This window comes from Eptatretus burgeri, chromosome 11 (assembly GCF_056783735.1).
Source record: "Eptatretus burgeri isolate ZD-2024b chromosome 11, Ebu_testis_v1, whole genome shotgun sequence".
Lineage (NCBI taxonomy): Eukaryota > Metazoa > Chordata > Myxini > Myxiniformes > Myxinidae > Eptatretus > Eptatretus burgeri.
This window is the reverse complement of record NC_140971.1, coordinates 79,608,346-79,634,786: the sequence shown is the minus strand read 5'-3', so window position 1 is coordinate 79,634,786 and position 26,441 is coordinate 79,608,346. Positions and strand designations below refer to the sequence as shown.

The 26,441-nt window shown below is 43.4% G+C and overlaps 1 protein-coding gene across 3 annotated transcripts in view; it reads right to left on the bottom strand.

Moving 5' to 3' along the window:
* Nucleotides 1–26,441, bottom strand: part of LOC147017456 (uncharacterized) — a 125,556-nt gene that overhangs the window by 8,267 nt on the left and 90,848 nt on the right. For all 3 annotated transcript variants that reach the window (XM_085847934.1, XM_085847935.1, XM_085847937.1), the window contains exon 3: nt 8,114–8,352. In XM_085847934.1, the coding sequence (XP_085704060.1) occupies nt 8,114–8,352 (239 nt within the window). The remainder of the gene's footprint in view (nt 1–8,113; nt 8,353–26,441) is intronic.

Genomic DNA, 26,441 nt, shown 5'->3' with positions numbered 1-26,441 from the left:
TGCAAAAAATATTTTGTGGGAGGAGGGAGGGAGAGTGGAGGTGGAAGGAGAGAGGGGAAGGGGTAGGGTAAGAGGAGGTGGGAGGAGGGAGTGGAAAGGGGTGAGATTGGAGTCCAGAGGGAGGGTGGGGTGGGTTGAGGGAGAGAGAGGTGGGATGAGAGAGGGGAAGGGGTGGGAGAAGGGACCCGGCGTTGCCGGGTACCTTTGCTCCTAGTCAATGAGAGAAGAGGCAATATGTGCCACTGTTGTTCACTTATAATCATAAGAAATTAATCACTCGCTTAAAGTTGAAAACTTATCAGTAAACACGATCAGAGAAGGCATTTATTCCGTTTTGCTTAGAACTCTCATAAATGATCCATGAAATGTGGATGTAAGTGTGGGTTATCCTGCAGCCTGCACAGTACGGATTCCAGTGGCTGTTGCAACCATGAAACATACCCATTTTCTCTATCCATTTGCAGAAACAACACTGCACAAAATTGTCAGCTGTGTCACATCGAATTTTAAATTTGACTTGAGTTGAGTTGAGTTGAATTGAGTTGAGCACTTCTGGTGTGATGTCAGCGAGGAGTACGCAGTTCTTCGGAGGGGACCTTAACCCAGCTTACTCGACTGCAAGCTGGACAATAAATTAATCTTCCAGGGTATCCTTCACAATCTGAGGCCTTTGGAGCGGCACCATGACTATGAGAACTCTATGTCAATGGATAAAGTGTGAGATGATTTTTCAGTATCATGAAATGAAAATGTTTAGTGTGTAAAATGAAAGTAAGAAGGTAAAAAGATAGACTGAGATAAACGGAGGAGTGGGAACTGGTTTAAAGTGGATCGCTGATGGAATGATGTTTCATTGGATCACTAAACTATTCCAAGGGAGAAAATCGTCTCAGAAGGAAGCCTGGCTTATGCTCTACCTGTCTATCATGTACCTTTGCTTAAATGCTCGATGAAACAAACTATGTAAAATATGGAAATTTTAATTGATGGTGGTTGTAACCTGCTTCACACCAAAGTCGGCCACCACTCTCCCCCCCCCCCCTCCTCAAACTGTACCCATAGTAGATGAACATTGGCAATAATCTAGAGGATTAGTGAAATCATACTGGATGCTCCTGCTGTATGAGTGAATCATTTGCCAAGTCAAGCCTGGTGTAGGCTTAACAGATAAGGTGGCTGGCTTAAGATCTTTGGGTCTTGAGCTTGAGCCCCTGTCGGTCGTTGAATTGACACCAAGTGGGGTTGACTCAGCCTATCATCCTTCCGAGGTCGGCAAAATGAGTACCAGCTTTTTGGTATCCTGTGTCAGAGTGGCGACCCGTCCAGGAATGTGCCCAATCGCCCAGGAGACTGCTTAGGCAGCACCAACGCTCTGCACAGAGTGTGGTCCCAATGGATGTATGGATAGGTTGACTCAGCTTGTCATCCTTCCAAGGTTGGCGAAATGAGTACCAGTTTACTGGTAATGGAGGGCACTGCATCAGCAGCACAGCCGCACCCCCCCAAAAAATGATACAACCAGCAGGCTGGACACGATAGCGAGATATTTATCAAGTCTGATTGCAGTATTGATCTTCTTCGTTCGTATGCAGTACAAGGCTGCGGGGTAGACTAATTGGTTGAGGGTGTGGCTGTGCCACTGATGCAATGCCCTCTGCTGGTTATGGCAGGAATTTGTAATTTCGCTATGATAGCTCGCCTGCTCTTCACGAAGGACACCGTGAGATCAATGAATGTCAGCAGATGGGACATCCGTTTATCATCCATCCGAGGGATGGCACACACATTGATGAATCACCCTACCTGTGAAACACTGGGATGACAGTTAATAGCTGGGTCAGAATTCGAACCCAGGCTACACAGCTTAGAGATGAGTGCATGTACCTCGAGGTCTAGGCCATCCTGTCAGCTAACAGAATTGATGAACAGTGGATAAAGACAAGTGACAATCCTGGACGATGAGAACTACGATCACAGGTGAAGATATCTTCATGCTTTTCAGTGTTTTGTGTTTGATTTTTGCATGAATGTGGCATCTGAAATGAAGCAAACCATCGATGGTGAAACATTTATTAACTGTGGCCCAAAGTCAACCGCCAGTGGTCTCACCTTTGATCAGAACTTCACAAAGTCCACATTTCACACTTCTGTATGAAAGAAATGAAGGCTCAATTAAAGCAGGTGCCATTAGCACAGATGCAATGTGGGTAATATAGGCTTGTAATTCCATTGGAGTGGGACTCCAAGTCAACCTGTACATAGGCCGTAGAGGTGGTGGTCCACCTTACACGAGGTTTTCCCTAAGCAGATAATTGGATGTGAAAGCAGCACAGGTGTGGCTGGGCCAAGTGACGATTTTTTGTGTCTGCAATATTTATTTGTATTCCATTGTATAGACTCAAGCTCCACAACGGACTGAGTGAAATGCTTCATACACCTCCAGGAATGATTATATCCAAACTTCAAACTTAACATGTGGTAAACTTAACACTGAACCAATCCCTGAGGAGTTATACAGGTAAAACTTGAGGGGGAGCACTCGGTAGAGTGCAAAACCTCGGCCGCCAATACTGCTCGGTCACTCAAGTGAATCTTATATCTTATTCATTAAATATGATGTCAACAGTGCTGACAGAGTTATAGTTCTTTTCTCCATTTTTTTTTGGGGGGTTGGAAATCACTTAAAACATGTAGAAATGCAAAAAAAAGAAATCGAAATTTTGTTGAAAAAAAAGTTGCAAGAATTTTTTTTCTCTAACAAATTTTTTTGGGGGGGGGGTTGGAAATCACTTAAAACATGTAGAAATGCAAAAAAAAAATTCTCAATTTTTTTTTGGGGGTTGGAAATCACTTAAAACATGTAGAAATGCAAAAAAAAAGAAATCGAAATTTTGTTGAAAAAAAGTTGCAAAAAATTTTTTTTTCTCTAACAATTTTTTTTGGGGGGGGGGGGTGGAAATCACTTAAAACATGTGGAAATGCAAAAAAAAATTCTCAATTTTTTGGGGGGTTGGAAATCACTTAAAACATGTAGAAATGCAAAAAAAAAATTTTTCTCAATTTTTTTTTGGGGGGGGGGGGTTGGAAATCACTTAAAACATGCAGAAATGCAAAAAAAAAAATCTCTAACAATTATTTTTTTGGGGGGGACCAAGTCCAAAATTTAATGGCATGATCCTTGGACCATACCTAACCCCCCCCCACCAAGTTTCGTCGAAATCCGTCAAGGAGTTTTTCCGTAATACTGTTCACAAACAAACAAACAAACAAACAAACAAACAGAAAGGGGTGAAAACAGTAACCTCCGATCTTCGATGGCGGAGGTTAACTACATCTGCTTTTAATTTCGAGGACATACCTGAGAGACGCATCCACAGATCAAGAACATTGGACAATTGATAACCCGGCTTCAAGCAACTACGAGCACAAACATTGAACATGCAAAAAAAAAGTAGTTTCAAATTATCAGGGTCTTGTAGCAGGAAGTAGAGATCTGAGAGATATTTGGTTCGGTGAATGGGGATTTTGCCAAATATGCCCCACGGACCCGGGATCATGAAAGAGGACACCTCGTCACAAACTGGACAATTCCCATGACAAGTTAGAATGCTTTTCCCAGGCCAACATTTCAGATAAAGACAAGTGAACCGAGTAGTCTGCATATACGTCGCTCTGTGTCAGAGTTGTTTCCACTCAAGGCAAGGCCAACTGTGCTTTCTGCTTTGTGGAGCTGAACTCGGGTGTTTCGATTGAACATTAACTTTTGACACCATAACTTTGAGTGGGATCAAAATCGGTGGGATGTTAAGCATGTACATTTATTGTTGGATGACTGTAGGGTAGGTTTTAATGATCAATCAAGCAGAGCTCTTTTAATTCCTTCCACGGATGGCTTGCACCAGCCTGCAGAGGCCATGCCGCCAAGCCCTCACAAGCTTGATCAAGGTCAAAGCTGTTAATTAACAAAATGACCCCAAAGGGGTTAATACAATTTCCCCATGACTGTTATAAGATGCAAGAATTTTCAGGAATTGGCAACAGTTATAGAGTGAAAGCATTAAAAAGCACATTTCCTCCCTCCACTTTAATGGCAGGAGCTGAATAAAGCAGCTCGACCTGAAAGAACGAGAGATCAGTAAAAGGGGGGAAATGAGGGTGACATGAACAGACCCCACAGATTTTGGGGATACAGTACTTGAAGAATCATGGTAGATTAAATTTTAATTGGCAGTGGGCCTGCCCCTCTGATGTCCTCCGCACTCCAGTGAAACTAAGTAAATAAACTGGAAGATTGAATTAATGGAGTGTGGATAAAGCATAGTCATGATAGTGGGGCAACTTAGCATAACAATTGTGCATTTTGTGAGGAAAGCACCAAATTTGGCAAACTAGTAGCCTATCATATTATGAACGGATTTGGATATTGGGCCATCTCAAATTCAGCCGCTGATGGCTGTGGCAGCCATTTTCCACTGCCATCAAAAATTTTGAGATGGCCCAATATCAAAATCTGTTCATAATATGATAGGCTACTAGTGTGCCAAATTTGGTGCTTTCTTCACAAAATGCACAATAGTTATGCTATATTTAGCTAAGTTGCCCCCCTATGATGGGCCAAACGCCCTACATGTTCCTTTTATTTAAATGAAAATTGTGTTAACCTTTTACAAGAGGCTAGTTAATATTGTCCATTTTTGGTGATTATATTTTAAATGCTTTTGGGCTATCTACATATTATGTATGCAGAACTGGTTCATCTATGCCTGGTGTTGGCTTAATGGTTAGGTTGGTGGGCTTGAGATCCTTTGGGTCCCGAGTTCAAATCCTGCCCCACCATTGAATTAATATCAGGTGGGGTTGACTCAGCCTGTCATCTTTCCGAGGTTTGCAAAAGGAGTTCCAGCTTGCTGGGATGATTGAGCTATTTGAGTATCCTGTGTTGAAGTGGTGACCTGTCCCGGATTATGCCCAATAGCCCCAGGAGACTGCTTTGGCAGCACCAATGCTCCATACAGAGTATGGTCTTGATGGATGGAACAGGTTCATCTTTACATAGACACTCACACACTTTCAGGTGTAACCTTTTGGCTGGTTAGGGACACAAGCTGTGCCGCTGATGCTGTGCCCAAATACCAGTACACTGGTATTCATTTCACCGACCTCGGAAGGATGACAGGCTGTCAACCCTGCCTGGTGTTGATTCAGCAGCCAATGGGATTCAAACTCAGGACCCTATGATCCCAAGGCAGCCACCCTAACCACGAAGCCAACACCAGGCTTATCTACATATTATGATAGCAGAATATATTTTTTGACCTTTTTATCTTCGTGAACGCGGTGGATGAAAATAAGAATATAAATTTTGTGTTAACCTTTCACAAGAGGCCAACTATCATTGTCCTGTTTTGGAGTTTCATTTTTTTTAACCTTCTCTTGGTCTATCTACCGATTATGTGTGCAGTTGTCTGTCAACTTACGTGTGCTGAATTTTTTTTTATACATATTGATTATTGTAAATAGAACTTTAACATAAATCATATGGAGATCACCGACATAGGTAGACATCATTGCACTTTTATGAACAAGAATGAAAGTCCTCATCGAGGACAGAACTCCCAATTGCACCTTTAAACTGAGATGTGTAGCTTTTATATTGAAATAACTAGTGAACTAACTGAATGAATGAATAAATAAATAAATAAATGCACACATAATAAAAACTAGACTTCATAGACCATCTTACCCCATGTAGTGCACAAGTAAATAATTCAATTGAAATTAAAAAAAAAGGATTTTAAAGGTCATATAAAACAAATTCTGGTAGTTTCACGCCGTTTATGCAGTGTCTTATACACCGCTTTATTTAACATGTCCAAGTACTGCTAAACGGAAAGTTTTTGAAAGTGGGAAAAAGGCGATTTGTGTTCTAAAGTGTTTAAGTGTATATTTAAATTTAAATGAAATAACGGTTTTAAAGGTTGGATTGAAAAAAAATCGAAAGTACCGCTGTAAATGCAGCGTCTTGGCCACCACCCAATCTAATACGTTACATTCGTTCTTCATGCATGCTGTATGTGGCCTTTATAATGTCCTTAAAAACAGTAAGTTTCCTGTTTGGAATGATTTTCAATTTTGTTTGAGTGCCAGATGGGCAGACAGAGTAAAAACCAGAGAGTTGGTGTCAAAGCCACCCAATGCTCACCTGTTTATACATTTATCGTTTTTAAAAGACTAGTCTAATAATATTTTTTATAAAGCATTGCAGTGAAGTCTGATCCAAATAATTTTAAACCAATATATGTATTTGTATATTTTAATCAGTAAAAAATAGTGTGGTAGATAAAAACATTAGAAAGGAAAAAACTTCAACGTTAATGTGCTACAAAAAGTTAAGTTCAAAACAGGTCAAAAATTAAAAAAATTGAAATTATTTTTTCATTTCAACTTCACTACATCAATAATATGCCCCAAAGGAACCTCCATGCCAAATATCAGCATCCTAGTACACATATTAAATGAATGGCAAGCTTCTAAATAACTTGCACCAAAAACTTTAACGTTAATGTGCTACAAAAAAGTTAAGTTCAAAACAGATCAAAAATTTTAAATTATTTTTTAATTTCAACTTCACTACATCAACAATATGCCCCAAAGGAACCTCCATGCCAAATATCAGCATCCTAGTACATATATTAAATGAATGGAAAGCTTCTAAATAACTTGCACCAAAAACTTTAACGTTGATGTGCTACAAAAAAGTTAAGTTCAAAACAGGTCAAAAATTAAAAAAAATTGAAATTATTTTTTTTTATTTCAACTTCACTAAATAAATAATATACCCCAAAGGAACCTCCATGCCAAATATCAGCATCCTAGTATACATATTAAATGAATGGCAAGCTTCTAAATAACTTGCACCAAAAACTTTAACATTTTCACGCTAACGCTGACGCTGACGCTGATGCTCACGCTCACGCCGGGGGTATCGCTATAGCTCTCTGTTCTTTGAACAGGCGAGCTAAAAATGATCTCACTCCTCTCTGTGTATGTGGGATTGGGACGGATTCAGAGCCAAAGTACTGTGAAACTACAAGGTCGTTTTCCAATTCATGTGCCGATTTGTGTTCAAAACAGAACATTCACTTGAAATTAAGTTGTTCCTCAATCATAAACTGGCATTTGTATGACAGACAGACAAACAGACAGACAGAAGTGAACCAATTGCTTAACTCCACTTTTTGCTTCACATGCACGGGATAGATATGTAGGTGGTGGAGATGGTAAAGTATATGTAAATAAATAAGTAGTTCAGAGTTGTTTTGTGGTGGAGATGGTAAAGTGTATACAAATAAATAATGAAACAGAAGACCAAGAAGGAACCCGAAGAAGTAAAGAGCAAAGATGGAGTCATCAGGAGGAACCTGGACAGGATTTGGATTTCAGCTGCTACTCCACAACCCTCAAACCTATCCAGACACAGCCAAGTGAGTCTTACAGAAAAATTTCAGCAATACTTCACTTCTCCTTGGAGAGATAGATAAAGAAAGGGAGGACTTGCGAGTAAAAGAGATGAAAGATGAAAAAGCAAGAATTATGGAAAAAAAAATCAATTAGAAAGAAATGCGAAAGGAACAAAGAACAAAGATGTCGGGAAGAACCCGGAGAGATGGACTTCAGCAATTCATAGTGGACTGTTGGTAGTGGAATGGTGAAAGGTACATAAGTAAATAAATAAATCAAGGTTGTATGTCATTTGCAGTGATGGCAAAGTGGAGATAAATAAATAATGGTTATCATAAGGAGATGCAATGCTGTACTGTTCTCCATAGGAAAAAATTGCAATTCCCAAAATTCCAAATTGTCTCCGATCCCAAAATCATTTGACGCGCCTCATGCCCGCATCTTGCACACATTTGCTGAATATGAAAGAAATGCATCCAGTCATTTTCGAGTAGAAGCCCCAGTTGGACAGACGCATGGACAGACAGTACTCAAAGTAAAAGGCACCAACCGGGCTCACTTTTCTACCCATGACAAATTTCCTTCACTTCTTTTTCCATATCCAACTGTACCCCTCTGTGGTGGCATTCACAATGAATAGATGTTTCCTCACCTGATGTCCGGTGCTCCCGCCAAACTTCCCATGACTCCTCGACACATCCGATGTCAGATCTTGAGAGGCAGAGACCAGGACCAGCCTGGAATCGGTTCTCCCAGGATGGTTTGCTTGTCCATTTGCCGAGGTACAGAAAACCGGAGGCAGCGGACTGCTGTACCCACTGCGAGGCCCTTCTGGCAGGTCGGAGGTGGGTGATGAAGCATCACTGTCACTGAAGTGATCGACAGGTGAGCCTGGAGAAAGTGAAAACAGATCCCAGGAATTAGACTTAATAGACATATGGACGACGGTTGATGTTTTGACAGCATCAGTGTGTAAATCACTGGGTTTAATTGGATGAAAATTGTCATTTAAACAGCGATAGGTCACAAAAGTCCTCAGATGATAGATCGAGCTAATAAAAGTAAGATTCATTAAAAGTTTTGTGATTCTTCTTCTCTCCTATGCAGCATGTGGCTGGTGGTTGCGTCATTGCTACGGTGCGTACAGCTGATGCAGGATTGGGATAATTGAATCAGTTCATCTTTGTATCACAGTTCGTACTTGGTGCCAAGTTGGGTTGAAATCCTTTCTGTGGTTCACAAGCTGTTGTGGTAACAACTATTTTTTACTTAAAGGTCACATGACCATAGAGCTTTGACCCTTTGAGCCCAAAATCGAATCAGTTAATCTCTGCATCATATTGCATACTTGTACCAAATTTGGTCAAAATCCCTTCAGTAGTTCACAAGTTATCGTGTAACGGAAATCTTCTAAGCACGTACACACGGATGCAAAAACATAATGTCTTCGGCTGCGGAGAAATAACAATTCGCAAATGTTTGCTAGTTACTGTGCTCTGAAATAAAGTTTAACACCGACTCACGAGTGTGGTATAGACTTTGTAATTGGAAAAAAAAGTTAAACAAAGGGCCAAGTTAGATACAACAAGATAACCAAATTTTGGGCAAACTTGCAGTGAGGGGACATCGGAAAGTGTGCCAGAGGAAGAAGGGGAGGAAGAGAGCCAGCAGCATCCAAGGGAGCGGGTATCATCACATGCCCGCAATTGACAGTAAGACCCCTTGTTCCATGAGGACAGCAACAAACTCACAACATGTTTGGGCGACCATCTTCCCACAATATTACCCAGAGGATTCAATTCTATTTGAGAATTCAGAAAGGTAGTTTGGTCGAAAGGTGTTGGTGGGTTCCTCCGTACAATGAAGCGTTTCATTTTTGCATCTCTTCCATTGCTGTTAAAATAATCAAGTATGATTGTGGGATTGGAATCAGACTGCATCATGGTCTTGTCAATTTCACTCCAAACTAGATGCAAGATGTTTATCAGCTGGACTTGCATGAAAATGTAAATGATTCTGCCAGCCAGTAAGGGTGTCCAAATGCGTCTGTGTGAGGGTGTTTGTGTGCGACTAACTGGTGCTACGGCATTGCAAGCAAGGACCAATACGGGGTATAAGCATTGGGTGCCGCATGATGGCACCACATGCCTTGAATTTTCACCAGTGGGCAGTTTGCAACACCACAGGCATACATCTGACCACTTTCCCACAAAATAAAGCAGTTTTCAGTCTTGCTTATGGGTTCGTGGACCCAATCCTGCTGGAAGCTGAACTTTGTTCCCCCATCAAGAGGGTCGTGTCGTCGTGAAAACGGCATCAAAACAACAGGACAGGTATGTTCTGCTATCAAATTCACTCGCTTGTATTGCTATTTGTAATGAATGCCGGGCAGCAATCAAAATGGCAAACTTGGAAAAAGAAAAAAAACCACAGTGAATGAAAAATACATCCATTACCAGCAGAGCTGGTAAAGTAACCAACATCAGAACGGTGTTCGAGTTTGTTTTTGATTTTGCAGGAAATATTGATGCTGTAAAGTAGTTCATTAATGTCGGCAATAAAATTCATGCAGGTGGGTTTGGAGAAACAAACTTTTCAGATTCATTTTTCGATAACCTGGAATGTAGTACCGGGGAGCTTGTGGGATGGCGCGTTGTCCGTCAGTCAGTCAGTCAAAACTACATTCCTTTGTGAAAGAATAGGCAGCAATCCGAGTGGTGGGTGGGACTGCACGACCGACAATCAGCCTGATAGGGGTGGGGCCACTATACATTTGCCTCAATGTCGAACACATGGACATCGAATAATATCAGCAGAAATATCTTGCCTTGCGGAATCCCTTGTTTTTTCAGTGTTATATTGATGAAGACAAAATAATAGCGAGGTACGAGTGCTTCACACAGGATATGCATGATCACGAACCCTCCTCCAGCCACAGTTTCAAGGTAAAAAGTGAACCACGTGATTTAACTAAGAACCTCCTCAATAACGTGTGGCCATCTGGCATCGTCCAGAACAGCCTGAACAGGGGGTATCCAATCTAACTCTGAATTGAATAAATATTTGAACTGACATTTAGTGTTCCTTTCATCTTTGTTTTGGCATACTACATCGAGTGGAGTGGTCATTGTTCAGTTAATCAGAGATAACCGTTTATTTCACTCATACAAATGTCTGATATTGAGCCATTCAAACTTTCCATTGTTGTGTCCAGTGTTGAAACCTACATCAGAACTTCTCTTATGGACAGGGCAGGTACGTGGGGTGCAGAAAACGAAATTCTTGCTCCAGCACATTTGCTGAACGCCCCGGTGTATGTGTACAACAGCGAGAGTATGGATTGGGTGAGGTACTCTCCTTTGCATGTTGATGATAATGTGCCTGATGATGTCACGCAGATGGCTATGTACATCAGCCTTCAGCATGATCACTTCCATGTTGTTCTCTTTGCTGTTGATCCACAGTAATGATTTTGAACGTTTCTAAGTGCAGGTCATTGTGTGCCCTGAGGCTGGATGAAGACATTATTACCCTGCGCTCACGAAGCGGAAAGCAGGGTTAAGCGATCGTTAGCGGTCGTACATACATACGTGTGTCGTACGTGTCTGCATTTTGTTCAAAGCGTACTTAGAAAACCATTTAGCAGAAGGAATTGAAACTTTATACCCACATGTTATATGACCATGTAATACAGCAGTCACTCTTTTGAGGTCAACATAGGCCAAAGGTCAACATGAGGCCAATTTTCGAAAAATCCTCAATTTTCATATGATTGACTAGGAATGTGAAGAGGATTTGCATATAAAGTCACTGAATTCAACCACCAACAATTTTTGAGGTCAAGATAGACCAAAAGGTCAACATAGGCCAAAAGGTCAACTTAGGCTTGATTTCTAAAATTGTCAATTTTCATCAGATTGACTTTAAATTTGAAGAGAATATGCATTTCAGGTCACTGAATTCAACCACCAACAATTTTTGAGGTCAACATAGACCAAAAGGTCGACAGAGGCTGAAAATTCTAAAATTGTCAGTTTTCATTCGAAAGACTTGAAATATCAACAGGATTTTCATATCAGCTCACTGAATTGAACCACCAATGATTTTTGAGGCCAACGCAGGCAAAAAGGTCAACATAGGCTGAAAATTCTAAAATCCTCAATTTTCATCCGATTGACTTGAAATTCCAACAGGATTTTCATAAAAATGACCATCATGTGTCACGTGGTCTGGCAGCCATATTGGATCAAAAAACACAAAAACCTTAAAAAAAACAAAAGAGTTCACCCGCACCAAGTCCTCCTCAAGACTGTACAGGGTATCATTGTATTCTATGAATACCATCTAGTTCTTTGGGAAACGAGCAATAAGACAGAGCTGCAAGATTCAGTCAGGGTTATGAAAGACATGCAGGAAGACATGCAGGATTTGACATCGCTGACTAAGGTCTCTTGTCACTTTTGCTCTAAGAATGGGTATCATCAGAGTACCATACCATTCTGTTATTCCACATTATAAAAAAATTTACAGAAACAAGTGAATAAAAATATTTATGCTAAATAAAAAAGCAATGTAGGGATGATAAACTACAGTCTAAAAAAGGTCCTAAACAAGATAGGGATGGTGTTGGTTTAGAGAGGAGCTAACTATTGCCGTCACATAACAATCCCGACAGCACTGCCTCCTTTACACTTCATCAATTATTGCTTCAAGTGTCTACAAACACTCCACTGGTTACAACAGTACTTCATATTACTCTTGTATTGTAGCCACAAATTGAGACTCTACAAATTAGCAACCTGACTACAATGGTAATACCAGAACATAAACATCAACTTACAAACTGCATGCACATCTTTAATAACAGCATTCTATAATTATCTGCATTTGTGATGAGTTAGTCTGACTTCATTAAAAAAAAGCAGTAGGAAAGACAATTGAAGTTGCAAGAACTCCAATAAATTGTGTATGAGCTTGTTGTACTTATGCTGAAATGAAATATAGGGGCTTCTGATACCTTTAGCAAGACAATAGTCTGGATACAGTGATGTCAGGATTGTTATGCGACGGCAATACTGTTAGCTCCTCTCTCAACCAACATCATCCCTGTCTTGTTTAAAACCTTTTTCAGACTTTAGTTTATCGTACCTCCATTGCTTTTTTATTTAGCATTTATATTTTTATTCACTTGTATGGATTTGCTTTCTTCTCAGAAACTACAGACGCAGTTTCAATGAAACTTGACAAAAACCATCATCAACTGTGATGTACCAAAGTTTGTTCACGCTGTTTAAAAAAATTGGGGTCGAATGGGATTTATGGGGGGGGCGTGGTTGCCCCCCAAAATAGGTATTTGCTATAGCATTGCTTTATTGGAAGGTACATTTTGCTGATTCCATCTCATGTTGACTTCCTCCTCAATGTCATTATTCTACCAGGACAGTGTGCAGGGGTATTGCCCCTATGTTCATGGTTCCATTTACAGATTATGTTTGCAATTAAGAATATGGGACTTGGGAAGGGGGTGGATTAGAGGTTGGTAAATCAGGTCACGTCAGGTCAGGTATGGGAGCATGGGCCGGAGCAGCGTGTTGCTGCATCCAATTTCCGTTGGTACTCCAGGGGCTCCCATCTTGCCATCCCCCAGGCAGATGCCTGCCCAATCCCCATCTCCTTGATATTCTGATCAACTTTCCGCAACATGAGGCACGTCGTCAGCCCATTGGCCTCCATCACTCATGAGGCTCCCTCACTGAGAGAATCTGGTGAGCAGGATCAGCGTCAGGAAAACGATCCACATTTCCATACAGCCGCAGTTGACCTTCACAGACTGTGCAGGAAACAAATCTCATTTACGTCTCTCTCAGCAACTGCTTGTTGGACACAAAGTCTGACCAGCGATAGCCATGGATTCTCCGAAGAGACCTGGTACCGAAGGAATCAAGTCTCCATCTCAGATCCCTGGTCAGAGTCCTGAAGACTGGGATTTTCATCCAACTGCACAGGTACCGACAGCACCACACCCCATGATCCAGTGAATTCATGACTCCCAGGCCCGACCCAGACGTCTATTGACCTCTGGCTCACAGCCAGCAGTGACATGAATGTCACTGCCAAGGAAAGTCAATCTCTCCATGACCTCAACATCCTCGCCACAAACAGGTACAGACAGGACAGCAGCATCCAATATGTCATTGAAAGCCTTAATCTTAGTTTTGACCCCAGGAAATCCATAATCCCAGTGGCTCCGTCTCCTCATTCAGCACCTCAAGAGCCCCCATAAGGATCTCCAGAATCTCCGCAAAGATGACTGCATCATCTGCAAAATCAAGGTGAGAGATATTGACATTCCAAAATGATGCACCGCAGCTTGATCTCTTTGACATTCTCCCCAGAATCCAGTCCAAAGAAGTGCTGAAAAGTGTAGGGGCCAGTACACACCTTTGGTCAGAGATGGTATCACCACATCTCACAGCACTCTCAGTTCCAGAGTATAGTCCAGACATCAGATCGATGAGTTTTGATGGAACCCCACGAAGACCAAGAATACTCCAGAGGGAATCCCAATTCATTGAATCGAAGGCTTTGCAGAGATCAACATAGGCTGCAAGCAGCCCCTGCCAAAACTCTCGTCTGCGTTCGGTGAGGACCCGGAGGGCAAGGATACGGTCTATCGTTGACCTCTTTGGTGTAAAGCCTGACTGCTCTGGATGCTGGTGCTCAAGCAGATGGTGGCGAACCCCATCAATAATTATCTGAGCAAAGACCTTGCCCGGCACTGAGAGCAGCGTCACCCCTCGGTAGTTGTTGCAGTCTTGGCGATCACCCTTCCCTTTCCAGAGAGGGACAACAAGGTCCCTCTTCTTCCAGTCAATTGGGATGATGCCTGTGTTCCAGGCAGAGCACAGAACTGCATGCAGCGACATGAGTACAGCATTTTCTCCAGCCTTGAGAAGTTCAGCATGGATGCCACAGATCCCAGGAGCTTGACCCAATTTCAACTGGTTCACCGCAGCATGTGTTTCCACAAATGGAGGTGGATCACAGTTGGTTGGAGGTGCAGCAATAGGGATAGTAACACCCGACATCCAACTCACCTGCTGATGGATCAGCCTGGTACAGCCGCTCAAAATAACTGGCCCAGCGGGCCTTCACTTCGGACTCCTCTGTCAAGAGCCCTCCACCCTCCGCTATAACAGTAGTACACCGAGGGACGGGCTTGGAGGAACGCAATGTCCGAATTCCCCTGTAAGCAGGATGAGAATCACTTGATCACAGGTGATGCTCTACCCCCTCACAGATTCCTCGCACATAGGCCTCCTTGTCCACCCTTAGCACACGTATAGTTTTATGCCTCAACTCCCGGAACAGCTCAGCTCTGCCATTAAGCCTGGCCCTGTGACTGGTCAATGGTATCCAGTGTCGCTTGAGAGACAAAATTCTTCTTAGCTCTCCGGTGAGTTCCAAGACACCCACCGGCAACATCAAGGATGGTGGTTTTGAATTCACTCCACAACTCATCAGGATTCCCCAAATCACCCAGACCCCCCAAACCCTACTCATCCTGTTTGCAAACTCCTCAGCTACCCTCTCATCCTTGAGCTTGCCAACATCCAGCCTAGGCTGGGATGGTACGATTCTACCCGGATTTAAACTGCAACTTCAGAGTTGCTACAACAAGCCTGTGGTTTATATTGAGGAACTGAGCACTCGGGTCGACCCTGCAATTCTGGATAATCCTCCAGCAATGAGCACATGGTCAATCTTCTTTGCCACACCATCAGCGTTGGAATGCCAAGTCCAGCAATGAGCCTGTGGGCGCTGAAACCATGAACCAGGCACCCTAAGTCCATGACTTCTTGCAAAGTGAAGGAACTTGGTGCTATTCTGGTTCACATTCCAGATCCATGGGGACCAACACACGTCTCGTAACCATCCCTATCAGTTCCAGTTGATGCATTGAAATCCCAAGACTAGAAGGGTATCTCAACTGGGGTATTGATCAACCACAGACTCGAGTGTGGCATAGAATGCGTCCTTCACGGTGAGATCATTTGCCTCAGTCAGAGCACAAACAGAGACCAGGAAAACGATGCTCAAGGAGTGATGAATCCTTCATCTCATAATACGCTCGTTGATCATTGTTACCTCAATTATCATTGGAGTCAGCTTGTTGGACACAGCTACAGCAACTCCTTGGGCATGGTAACCATCAGAGCGACCAGACCAATAGTAGGTGTAATTACACGCCATGATCTCGCCACTATCCGGTCTCTGAACCTCTGAGAGTACGGCAGTACCGATGTTTAAATGCTTGAGCGCAGATGATAAGAGACAGGTGATCATCCTTTCTTAGGGATTGGACCTACCAGGCACCCACCCGAAGGGACCGCCTCAGGTTAACCCAAGGAGACCGCCGTCTGGTGGACGACACCTCAGCACCCCGTCACACACTACCGCAATCTGACCCAACAAGGTTACCCCATGGTTTTCCTCTTCTCATCAAAGAGTGGCGGTTCTGAAGGCTTTGTCCCAATCCCGTCATCCGGTTCGCTGCCCTGCGAAGGGAAGCTGCACAGGAGGTACTCCAACGGAGTGGGTTTTCAGATTTCTTTGCGTTTTTCTTGTGTTTTACGGAGTGAAGGGTTTTACGGTAGCCGGAGTAAAAATCCTGCCACTAACCTCTGAAGAAAAAAGTAACCCAACTGCCGGAGGACATCCGCAGACACAGTTGGGCACTAAATACGGATGGCCATTGGCTCACAAGGAGCTCCTCCACCCTTTGACAGACCATATTAGAATCGTGACATCATGTGTTTCTGATAGCTTCCGCACCAGTGCAAGATTTTTCCCTTGATGCGATGTCATATAAAAACATGGAAATGAGCAGGAAGCTGACACACCGCTTTACATTTTACACCACTATTTTGAGAACCATGCTTCAAGCAAAGGTAAAATATGTAGATTTTTATATAATTAGTATAAATGTAATCTTTTTTTACTGTTGCCAATTTTTCTAATTCATAAAACTTGAAAACTCTGTCTGACATTTCATGCAACCAAGGACACTCATTTGTGTATCAAGAGTGAGGATCCATCCATCCATCCCTCCATCCATTGGGACCATACTCTGTGCAGAGTGTTGGTGCTGTCAAAGCAGTCTCCTTGGCTATTCGGCACAATCCTGGATGCGTCACCACTCCGACACAGGATACCAGCAAGCTGGCACTCATTTTGCCGACCTCAGAAGGATGACAGACAGAATCAACCTCACCTGTTATTAATTCAACAGCTGAGTGGGATTTGAACTCAGGATCTTTGAATCCCAAGCCCACCACCCTAACCGTTAAGCCAACACCAGGCACACGTACTCTGCTCCCTGTGATGGAAGAGCCGGATTGCAAGGGGAATAGCAGCATGGCCGTTCGAACCCCCCTCCCCTTGGTGGATGAGTGGGTCGGCCGTGAGGAAAGCTTTAAAACATTTGATGATAGACAGCCAAATCCTCTAAATTCGCAGGTGTATAGGAACAAGGTGGCTCCTTGGATGCTCGTTAGCCCAGTTATTACATGGAAGCTTACATCAACAGCAGGATTTTGATGCAGAGCCCAATGCAAAACTTAGCTGTCTGGTTTTCAGCAACTATTGTAAGTGGTGCCGGCGCAGGCAATGACAACGATGGGTGGCCGGCGGTCACTTGCAGTGTCACTGAAGCTAGCATTGATATCGACGGGGGTTCAGTGGCCACTGGCGGTGCCACTGTTTCCGGCGCCGACAGTGATGTGTGTTTGGTGGCACTGGGGCGGCCGTCTCGGCCATTACTCCTCTATGCTAAAACTGTAAGCTCACCAAAAAAGGAAGTGCTCCATTAAGTGCCGGTTATGTAATTCTTATTACAACTATTCATGTGTTAAATTGTCTGGGCGTCAGGCGGCGATGCTTATGACCAATTAGTCATGCGCTGCCTGCCTTGGGATTGCACCGAAGGCCCCCCCAGCTATCCCGGCCCAACCAATGGACTTTTACACCTACTTATTGAGATGTCGTAATAATTTTAGGGTACTCCATAAAGTACCCAAGGGTGCTCATATCCCTGTTGCCGATGCTCTTGGCAAACTTTTTCCGTGAGGTTGTCCTCGAGAATCAGCCCCCCTTGGCCTGGGATCACTCCCTTGTTTTTTGTTACTTTGGCCTTTGGCCTTTGGCCTGACTCCCCCAATATCTCAATGACTTCCAAAGTCAAGCGTCAGATGGCCGATTTTTTGGCAATGGACGTCTTGCCACTGCTTCCAGTCATCCTTTCTGGCAACTCCACAATTAAGCCTCGTAAAGCTGATAACTCTCAACGTATAAACAGAAGGGTGAAGGCAAAATTGGCTGATATGGGTATCAAGGAGGACATCAGAGTTGGCGTCTTGTGAGGGGCGTGCCCCATAATTAGCCGAAACGAATGAAACCTCAAAGCCAAACACCGGGCGGCCCGGCCTGGCCTCAACCTACCGGCCACACCCAATGTTGAATTAGCCACTCCGGTGGTTCTTGCTGAGCATTCTGTCCATATCGCGGTCAACCTTTTTCCATCCGCGTCGGCTGCGGGCTGTGATGGGCTCAGACCGGGATGTCTTCAGGCTCTTTTGGGAAATGAATCTGCCGATGCGAGAACCACTTACTTTCTTCTCTTATCCTGTTCATTAACATAGTTCTGCAGGGAGAGGTTTCTGAAGCCATGCGTCCTGGTTTTTCTTCGGTGCAAATTTATTTGCACTAACCAAGAAGGATGATGGTGTTCGTCCGATCGCTGTGGGCAATATTTTGCGCCATCTAGCAACTAAAGCCGCAGTCCGATCTTTTTCTGAATATCTCGGGGCTGAGCTACGTCCTGTCCAGTTGGGCTATTCAACTAAAGGTGGGTGTGAAGCGGCTGCCCACGCTGCCAGACTTTATCTGATGAATCAGCCTCCTAATCACGTCTTTCTTAAGATTGACATGTTTAATGTATTTAATTGCTTGAGGCGTGACTGTTTTTTATTTGAAGTACGAAGTATCTCTCCTCTCATCTGGCAGGCATACGCCAGGCCTCTGATTTTTTTCTATGGCAACGAGGCCATGAATTCAGCAACTAGCATTCAACAGGGTGACCCCTTTGGGCCAGGTCTTTTTTCCCTGGGGCATCGACCAACAGCCAGGGAGATTCAGTCAGAGTTCAATATATGGTACCTCGATGACGCATCGTTTGGGAATGAACCCACGAAAGTGCTGGCTGACCCCCCCCCAAATGTCATTGCCCAGTTGACCGACATTGGCCTCGAGATCAATGGTGGCAAGTGTGAGTTGACCATCCTCAACCATGCATCGCTGGATGAATGTCAACTTTCCGAGGCCATATTTAAGGCAGGGCTCCCTGATATTAAGAATGTTTTGATCAACGACTGAACTTTTCTTGGTGTTCCGATCTCCCCGTGGCCTTCGTCCAAAGCTATTATCGACAAGCACGATGACTTGATCCGTATGGCAGGCTGTCTGGAGAAAATTGATGCACACGAAGCATTTATGCTCCAAAGAACTGTTTCACCCTTCCCAAGCTCCTGTACATCTTGCGTGTGTCTCCCTGCTACCCGAATGGTGCACAGCTAGGAGCTTTTGTCTGCATCGTTTGCGAAACTGTCAGAAAAATCTCTAATGTTGCTTTTAACGATTCTGCTTGGATGCAAGCTACGGTCAGGGTTTCAGAAGGGCTATTGATATCGCTCTCCCTGGCTTCATCTCCTCATTGTTGGCAGTCCACCTCTTCGTCCCTGTCACATATTCTGTCCCACGTAAGCGGTTTGGCGCAAACAGGGGAGTTGATAGCGGTGGTGTTGTCATGGAGTTCAGCCCATATTGGTGTTTGCGAACCCAAAGACCTCTTTTTAGGCCAAGGCGAGTTATCGTCGGCACCTTCAACAAATTACAGATTCTCACCACTTGGCCAGCTGTTTAGTCAAAGACTTGGAATTAAAAAAAAAATCATTCTCTGGCTGACTTCACAAGAAGGTAGGAATAACAGGGGTCAGTAAAATGTACTGGTGGTGATAGTGGTAGTCGTAGTAGTAGTAGAAGTAGTGTAGAGTAGTAGACAAATGGTTAAACTTTACAGTGCCTGTAAAGTGCAATAAGTAAACAGAGAAAGAAAAGAATCCTATTTTAATTTCATCCTTGCAATTTTGTTTTCAGAAAACACAAAACTGGTGATGGACACAGTTTGTACACACTCCAAGTTGAAATATTTTTGATATCCATGTTTGTACTTCAATGTCCTCACACCACCCAAGGCATGATAAAGCATTCTCAGTATACTTTCTGGTTATTATACTTTTAGACTAAACATGCACGATTAAAATAAGGATGTAAAAAAATTATACATCTGATGTTTTCTAATTGCAGTGACATTCCTCACCTTTACACCTGCAGTTACCATCTTTGTGCACAACTATCCTGTTTGTTTGTGCTGTGCTTTCTGTTTGTATGCTCCTTGCTCAGGTCCATCTGTTCCATTCCCCTTTGGTTTTCTTTGTCCCTATTTGTTGTGTTGCTTGACAGCCTGTCCTTCACTCACCTTTCTGAACTCCTTGTCTGCCTGTTGGCCTCTAATTCCACTACAAGCGCATTGACCTCTCACCCTCTTTTGACCGGCTCTTACATGAGTCTTCATCTCAGTATAAAAAGCAATGACCATCAGTGATGGAGCGATGAGTGGTGGATTGGCAGGCCAGAGATTATGGTTTCAAATCCAACTGCAGGAAGCAATATTAAGGATTTACATTTGAGGCACCTCCAGTCTAAAGAGCATTGAGCTGTTTCTATTACATTGACAAGAAAAACCCAGTTACACAGACAGTACAATAAATTGAGTGAGTTATGCAAGCAAGTATTCAACAGGTAAGTTATTAAGTCATGCCGTTTTCCTGCCTTTAAATATGTGTGGTCAAATCCTCGTTTGAGGATGTTTGTAGGTAGCTCTTTCCACCAGGACTGTGCCTCTACTCATGCTAAATAAAATAAACAACAAGAAAACATCCCCATCTACCGTACTCTACCACAGAGTATCAGTTCTTCCGAAGAGGGGGTTTCAAGGCCATGAGTGAAGGCTCTGTCACACCTTGACGATTTAGCCAGCGTATGCCGACGTATGAAAAATTTGTCTAAAACGCTGGCACACGTCGAATACGTTATGGGTAAGTTTTGTATATGTTAAGAGCACGCTGGCATACGTCGTAGTACGCTGGCATACGTCGTAGTACGCTGGCATACGTCGTAGTACGCTGGCATACGTTGTAGTACGCCGAGCTCGTCGACAAATTTTCCATGCTTGAAATTTTTTGACGTATGACGTATTTTTCGACTCACACGTTCCGCATATGCTGGCCATAAGTTGTAGGCACGTTACGCGATCGTTGACACACGTTACTTGTAAGTTACTCATAAGTCGAAACACGTCGAGGTAATGTTTAGCGTCAGTGTTCCAGACTCCCTGGTTTTTTTTTTCTTTCTTTCTTCGGTATGACTGTGATGTTGACACTTCGATTTCTAGTGCGGTTATAAGATAATATAATTAATAGGCTGCCGCTAAACGATTTAAATCATAACTGCACTAGAAATCGAAGTGTCAACATCACAGTCATACCGAAGAAGAAGAAAAAAAAAAAACACAGGGAGTCTGGAACACTGACGCTAAACATTACCTCGACATGTTTCGACTTATGAGTAACTTCCAAGTAACGTGTGTCGACGATCGCGTAACGTGCCTACAACTTATGGCCAGTGTATGCTGAACGTGTGAGTCATACGCTGGCACACGTCGAAAAATTTTCAACATGCTGAAAATTTGTCGACGTACTCGGCGTACTACGACATATGCCAGTGTGCTTCAGCGTGCTCTTAACGTATACAAAACTTACCCATAACATATTCGACGTGTGCCAGCGTATTCGGCAAATTTTTAATACATCGGCATACGCTGGCTAAAACGTCAAGGTGTGACAGCGACTTGACACTTCGATGTCTAGTGCGGTTATGATTTGAATCGTCGAGCCGCAGCCTTTTAATAGGCTACGCCACGTGATCGTCGGCGATACGCTGCCGTGCTATGCATAAGTTGGACTATCGTTGGGCATAGGTTGTGAACGCCGACAACACGCTCAGCATTCGTTGGTATAAGTTATCTATATGTTATCGAAATGTTCTGTGTACGTTACTAATACGTTATGCATACGTCCAACTCGTTATGAATACGTCCAAAACTGGAAAAAACATCAATAGTTCAGCATACGCCAGCGTTTTACATACATTTTGATACCTTGCCATACGCTGGCTAAAACGTCAAGGTGTGACAGGGCCTTTACATCGGTGGTTTGTCATTGCTTGCCCAGCAGAGCAGCCATGGGAATCAAACACACCGGTAAAGGCATTGTGCATCAAGGCTTTACCTGCTCATATTAACCTGGATCGAGCCACTCAATCCCATGGACATGAGCAAATGATGCGCAAACGAACACGGCATACGGGATGGAATCCCAGCATCCATGACCCACGTGCTCAGATGAGAACACCAAACAGGTCAACCCTGCGGTACGTTGAAAGACATTTTGAACGTCGAGTGTGTGAACAATATTATTTGTACACCAGCGTTCAATGATAAGGTTTTTTTCTTCCGACAACACAAATGAAATGGAAAGGGGGAGGGGAGGAAGATAAAACACAACATTATTAATAATTTGATACAATAAAACTAGATGCCACAGCTCTGTCAGCATGATTTATTATGAAACATATTGCTTGAGGCAGTTTTTTGGGGGGTTAAAAGATCCATGAGCTGATGATGATATAATTTGTCACTCAGAAAGAAAGCAGAGGGACTGGAATGGCAACGGAGAGTCCTATTCTCAACTGCACTTAATTTCCACCGGGCCAAGGCTTGCTGTCGCCAGACGTCTGCCGCCCCCGTTCCCGCATGTTTGCGCCGCGTGTCACTCCGACGATTCTGCCTAAGCAACCGGCAATAAGCTGCAATGGCTGACCGGGGACCTTTAATATTTTAATCGGGTTCCTTGGCTGGCCGATCTCGCCTTCAGCACCGAGCTCCTTAGATAATAGTTCACCCAACTAGCTCCATTGGCATTATCTCACATAAGTTATGCCCCTTTTAAGCTTCGTTATGACCCAGTCCTTACTCGCAATCCTGCCCGAATGGCTGAGAGGAGAGGGCAGGCCTTAACCCTAATTATGCCCATTATTTTCTTTGGCATCGGCAGTAGAGCGTATAATATTTGCTGTAGTCACGTCCCTGGTCATGCCTGCTTCTTTCCAGTGCCATCATTCACCCCACCTGCTACACAATGAAGGACAACCTTTTTGGTCTGGCCTCTGTTTTGAGATAGTAAAATGTTAAAAAAAAAAATTGAGTAATATTTGCACTCCTCATAAGGTGTAATCTTATTCAATTAATTGTACGTGACCAGTTTTGTACTCCTGCGATGTGCTATGAATTCACACGATCATTGTATGAACGGATGCTGCACGACTGTAGGGGTGACAGGGCAGCTCAGACATAGTGCTACTTGCTTCAGTAGTCATGTAATCTGGATTCAATTCTGGCAGACAAGGATAAAAATGAAAAACTGTCATCCTGGCAGTTAGCAGATGAGGTTTTGCCTCAAAAGGAGTGCACCGTCCATCAGGGGAGACAATAAGCTGGCTATCACACCTGCAAGCAGCCACCTGTGGATGTGAATACCCTTTGCAGTGCCCACAAAGAGTTTCGATCAAAAGGTGTCAGCAGCCTGCCCAATTCTAAATGATTGCCCTAATCTACACGGTGTCTGACAAAATGGTGCGAAGGTAGCGCAATGACCTACTAAATAAACTTCAGTAATGATGTAACGATTAGAAGAAATTTATAATTGAATTCTGGTTTAAAACAATAATCCATGTGCTGGATAGTTTGATACAATGCAGCATCGCGTTTTGGAATACTGATCACAGTTAGAACACAAATTTGTCTTCGTCCGCATTCGCTAGGTTTTCATTGTGATCAGATTTTCATATAGATTGAGCATATTTGGTGCGATTCGCACAGCTTAACTCCGACTGGTACTTAAGTCGGTCAAAAGGAGAAATTAAACGAGGTGGGTGCGTGACGGGTGGATAAAACCAGGTAAACCGACGAACGAAAAACAGGTGAACCGCGTTCCAATTTCAAAACGTACAGTGCCATCACAAGGTCCCGATATGCAGTATGTCAGGACTTGATCGCTTTGTGTTTTGAGTAATTGATGTTATGGACAGAGCTCAAGACCCAAGAGAAGCTGACACAATGAATGGAATGGAGCGGACCAAAAATGCTTGGACGGGTGGCAGACAGGTGTGGTTATTAAGAATAACCTTCCTTTAAAACACTTCCTGGTCAAAACTTAATTGGAAAATTGCCTCGTAGTGAGCAGGCATTCTCTTGACTTTAATGACAGCTGAAACGAATCATAGAACATAATGCGCAACTTAAACGAATCAAAGACATTCAATTGGACTTTGGCAATCTGAGAGTGTTTCATCCTCTTACATTGTGTGAGGTCATCATGGATGAGCTGTGATGGGTCATTCCACAGGTTGTCTCGAGGACTGAGATTTGTGGACCTATTGAGATTGTTAATATTTTTTTTTTACAGTGTACTTAAAGGCTCGTAGAGTAGCTTGCTCATATTCCACATGCTGGACAAGGATATTAGGAGAAACCAATGTGCCTTTACATGAGTATCATGGACATTAGGAGATAATGGATAGATCTATACAGTATGTGGAATGTGAACTGAACCGGGGATCTGTTGCTTTCACACTGCAGGCAGGTCGGCTCTGATATTGCTTCCTCCGCTCTCTCTCTCTCACTCTCACTCCGACCCTCTCCAGGAACTCCATATCATCAGCTCGGTTTTCAGATGGTGACGTGCCAAACAGACAAACCCAGAGTTGAATCTTCCAACGACTGCTATTTATGGAAAGGTTTGCATTTTTTGTTTTAGTAGAAAGGAACTCATTTCAAATGTTTTATTTATTTATTTATTATTATAGAGAATACCAATGAATCAAGAAATCGAAGTTTTGAAAAGTTCAATGCATGACCACAAACTTTTAAACCTTTAAACTTGAAGCATTTTCACATAACAGATCTGATTGAGGCAAAATAGGTCTGGGAAGAGTAGGAGGGTAGGGGTAGGGGATTTTTTTTTGGGGGGGGGGAGGTGGGGGGATCATCTACCATGAAACAAAAGAGAATTCTGAACAGATGGCAAAATGACTTCTTATCTCTGTCCAGAGCTGCCAGACAAGACACATGCTTCAGTGCTGTGAAGAACATAAAAGCATCACGCGAGATCAATGACATAGTCTGACCCATGCATTACCCATTCATGGCGGAGATCTACGAGTCTGAGCTCGTCAACGGAACCGAGACTTGCTGAGCTTAAATATGCTTCTCTCTCACCGACCAGGATTCCATCTCACCCACAACACCATGCAGAACTGTTTTGTGCTGCTGTTTCCTTTGAAGTTCACAACATTGGAATAATTTATGTAATCATAGTTGGAGGAACACTACTTTGACAGGACAGCTTAAAAGTACATGTATACTCATCTTTAAGCTGTCTATCCTGAGTTTGAATCTCAACCACCTAAAAACTGTCATTCTGGTGTTCCGCATCAATGTGTGCACCGTCCCTCCACAGTGGTTAAACTACTAGGCATCTTTCACAAAGAGTCGGTGAATCTTCACCAGCAGCTTGAACAAATTACAAAATCCCACCTCCTTCAGTTGACAGTCAGGCTTGGTAAGCCAGGTTGTGAAAGACTTGGGCCAAAAAGCTGCTCCCCGGCCGACTCCACAAGAAGTGGAATAATTGGAGCCCTTAAAAGAAGTAGTAGTCATCGATACATAATGTCATGTACTCCAGAGTCGTGACCGAGGGCGCAGCCTGATTACCATGCCCAAAAGGCAGTAACGAACTATAAGTCACAAAGCTGGTTGCGGCCTGGATTCCATTCAGTTGGAGTAAACAGGCCATTTAACCAAATAATAGGGAAACAAGACCCGTTTCACAATTTTGATAATAGAAAATGAACTCTTTATTTATAATGTACGCACTGCACTTTAAACAAATTACCCAGATCACAGTAAATGTGCTGCTCTCAATGGAACCCTCTCCTGCCCTCTCCCAGTGGAAGTTGGAGTTCCCTGAGGCAGTGTCATGGGCCCAGTATGTTTCTCATGTATGTAAATGACCTCTCCATTGCTTTGGAAAACCCTCTCTTTCTTGTTGATGACAACTCTACATTGTGTCGCAGAGTACAACCACCCAAGTGATAGGCAAGACAGCAGCTGTGTCACTCTGCTGATCTGGAATTGATTAAATACAGTACTGGTATGATTAATGGAACATATCGTTCAATACTGGAAAATCTCACTGTCTCACTCTGTCACTCCAGAAAGATCGTCAAACTAACCCACCTCTCTATTTCAATGGCCAGCCACTGGAAAAAGAGAGGTTCAGTCTCTTGAACTTATAAGCCTCACCGCATCAGCCACGACCACTTAGCAAAGCTGGCTTCCAAAGCCAGCTGACAGATTGGGCCACCTCTGTCGATCCCGGTGTTTCCTTGGAAAAACAGAGCTACCCGCAGTCTACAAGACCTTTGTATGTAGCTCAGTGGAGTAATGCTCTCAACTATGGGCTGGTTCCACAGCATCACATCGAACTCTCCTGGATTCTGTGGAATCCAAATGTCTCAACATTCTGGAATCTCCTGCAAGAAGGCCGAAACTCAAGGTCTGTTGCTTTCACATTGCAGACAGGTTGGCTCTGATATTGCTCCCTCCCACTCTCTCACTCTCACTCCGACCCTCCCCAGGAACTCCAGCATGCGTGCGTTCTCCCAGAAACCAACTTCTGGTTCAA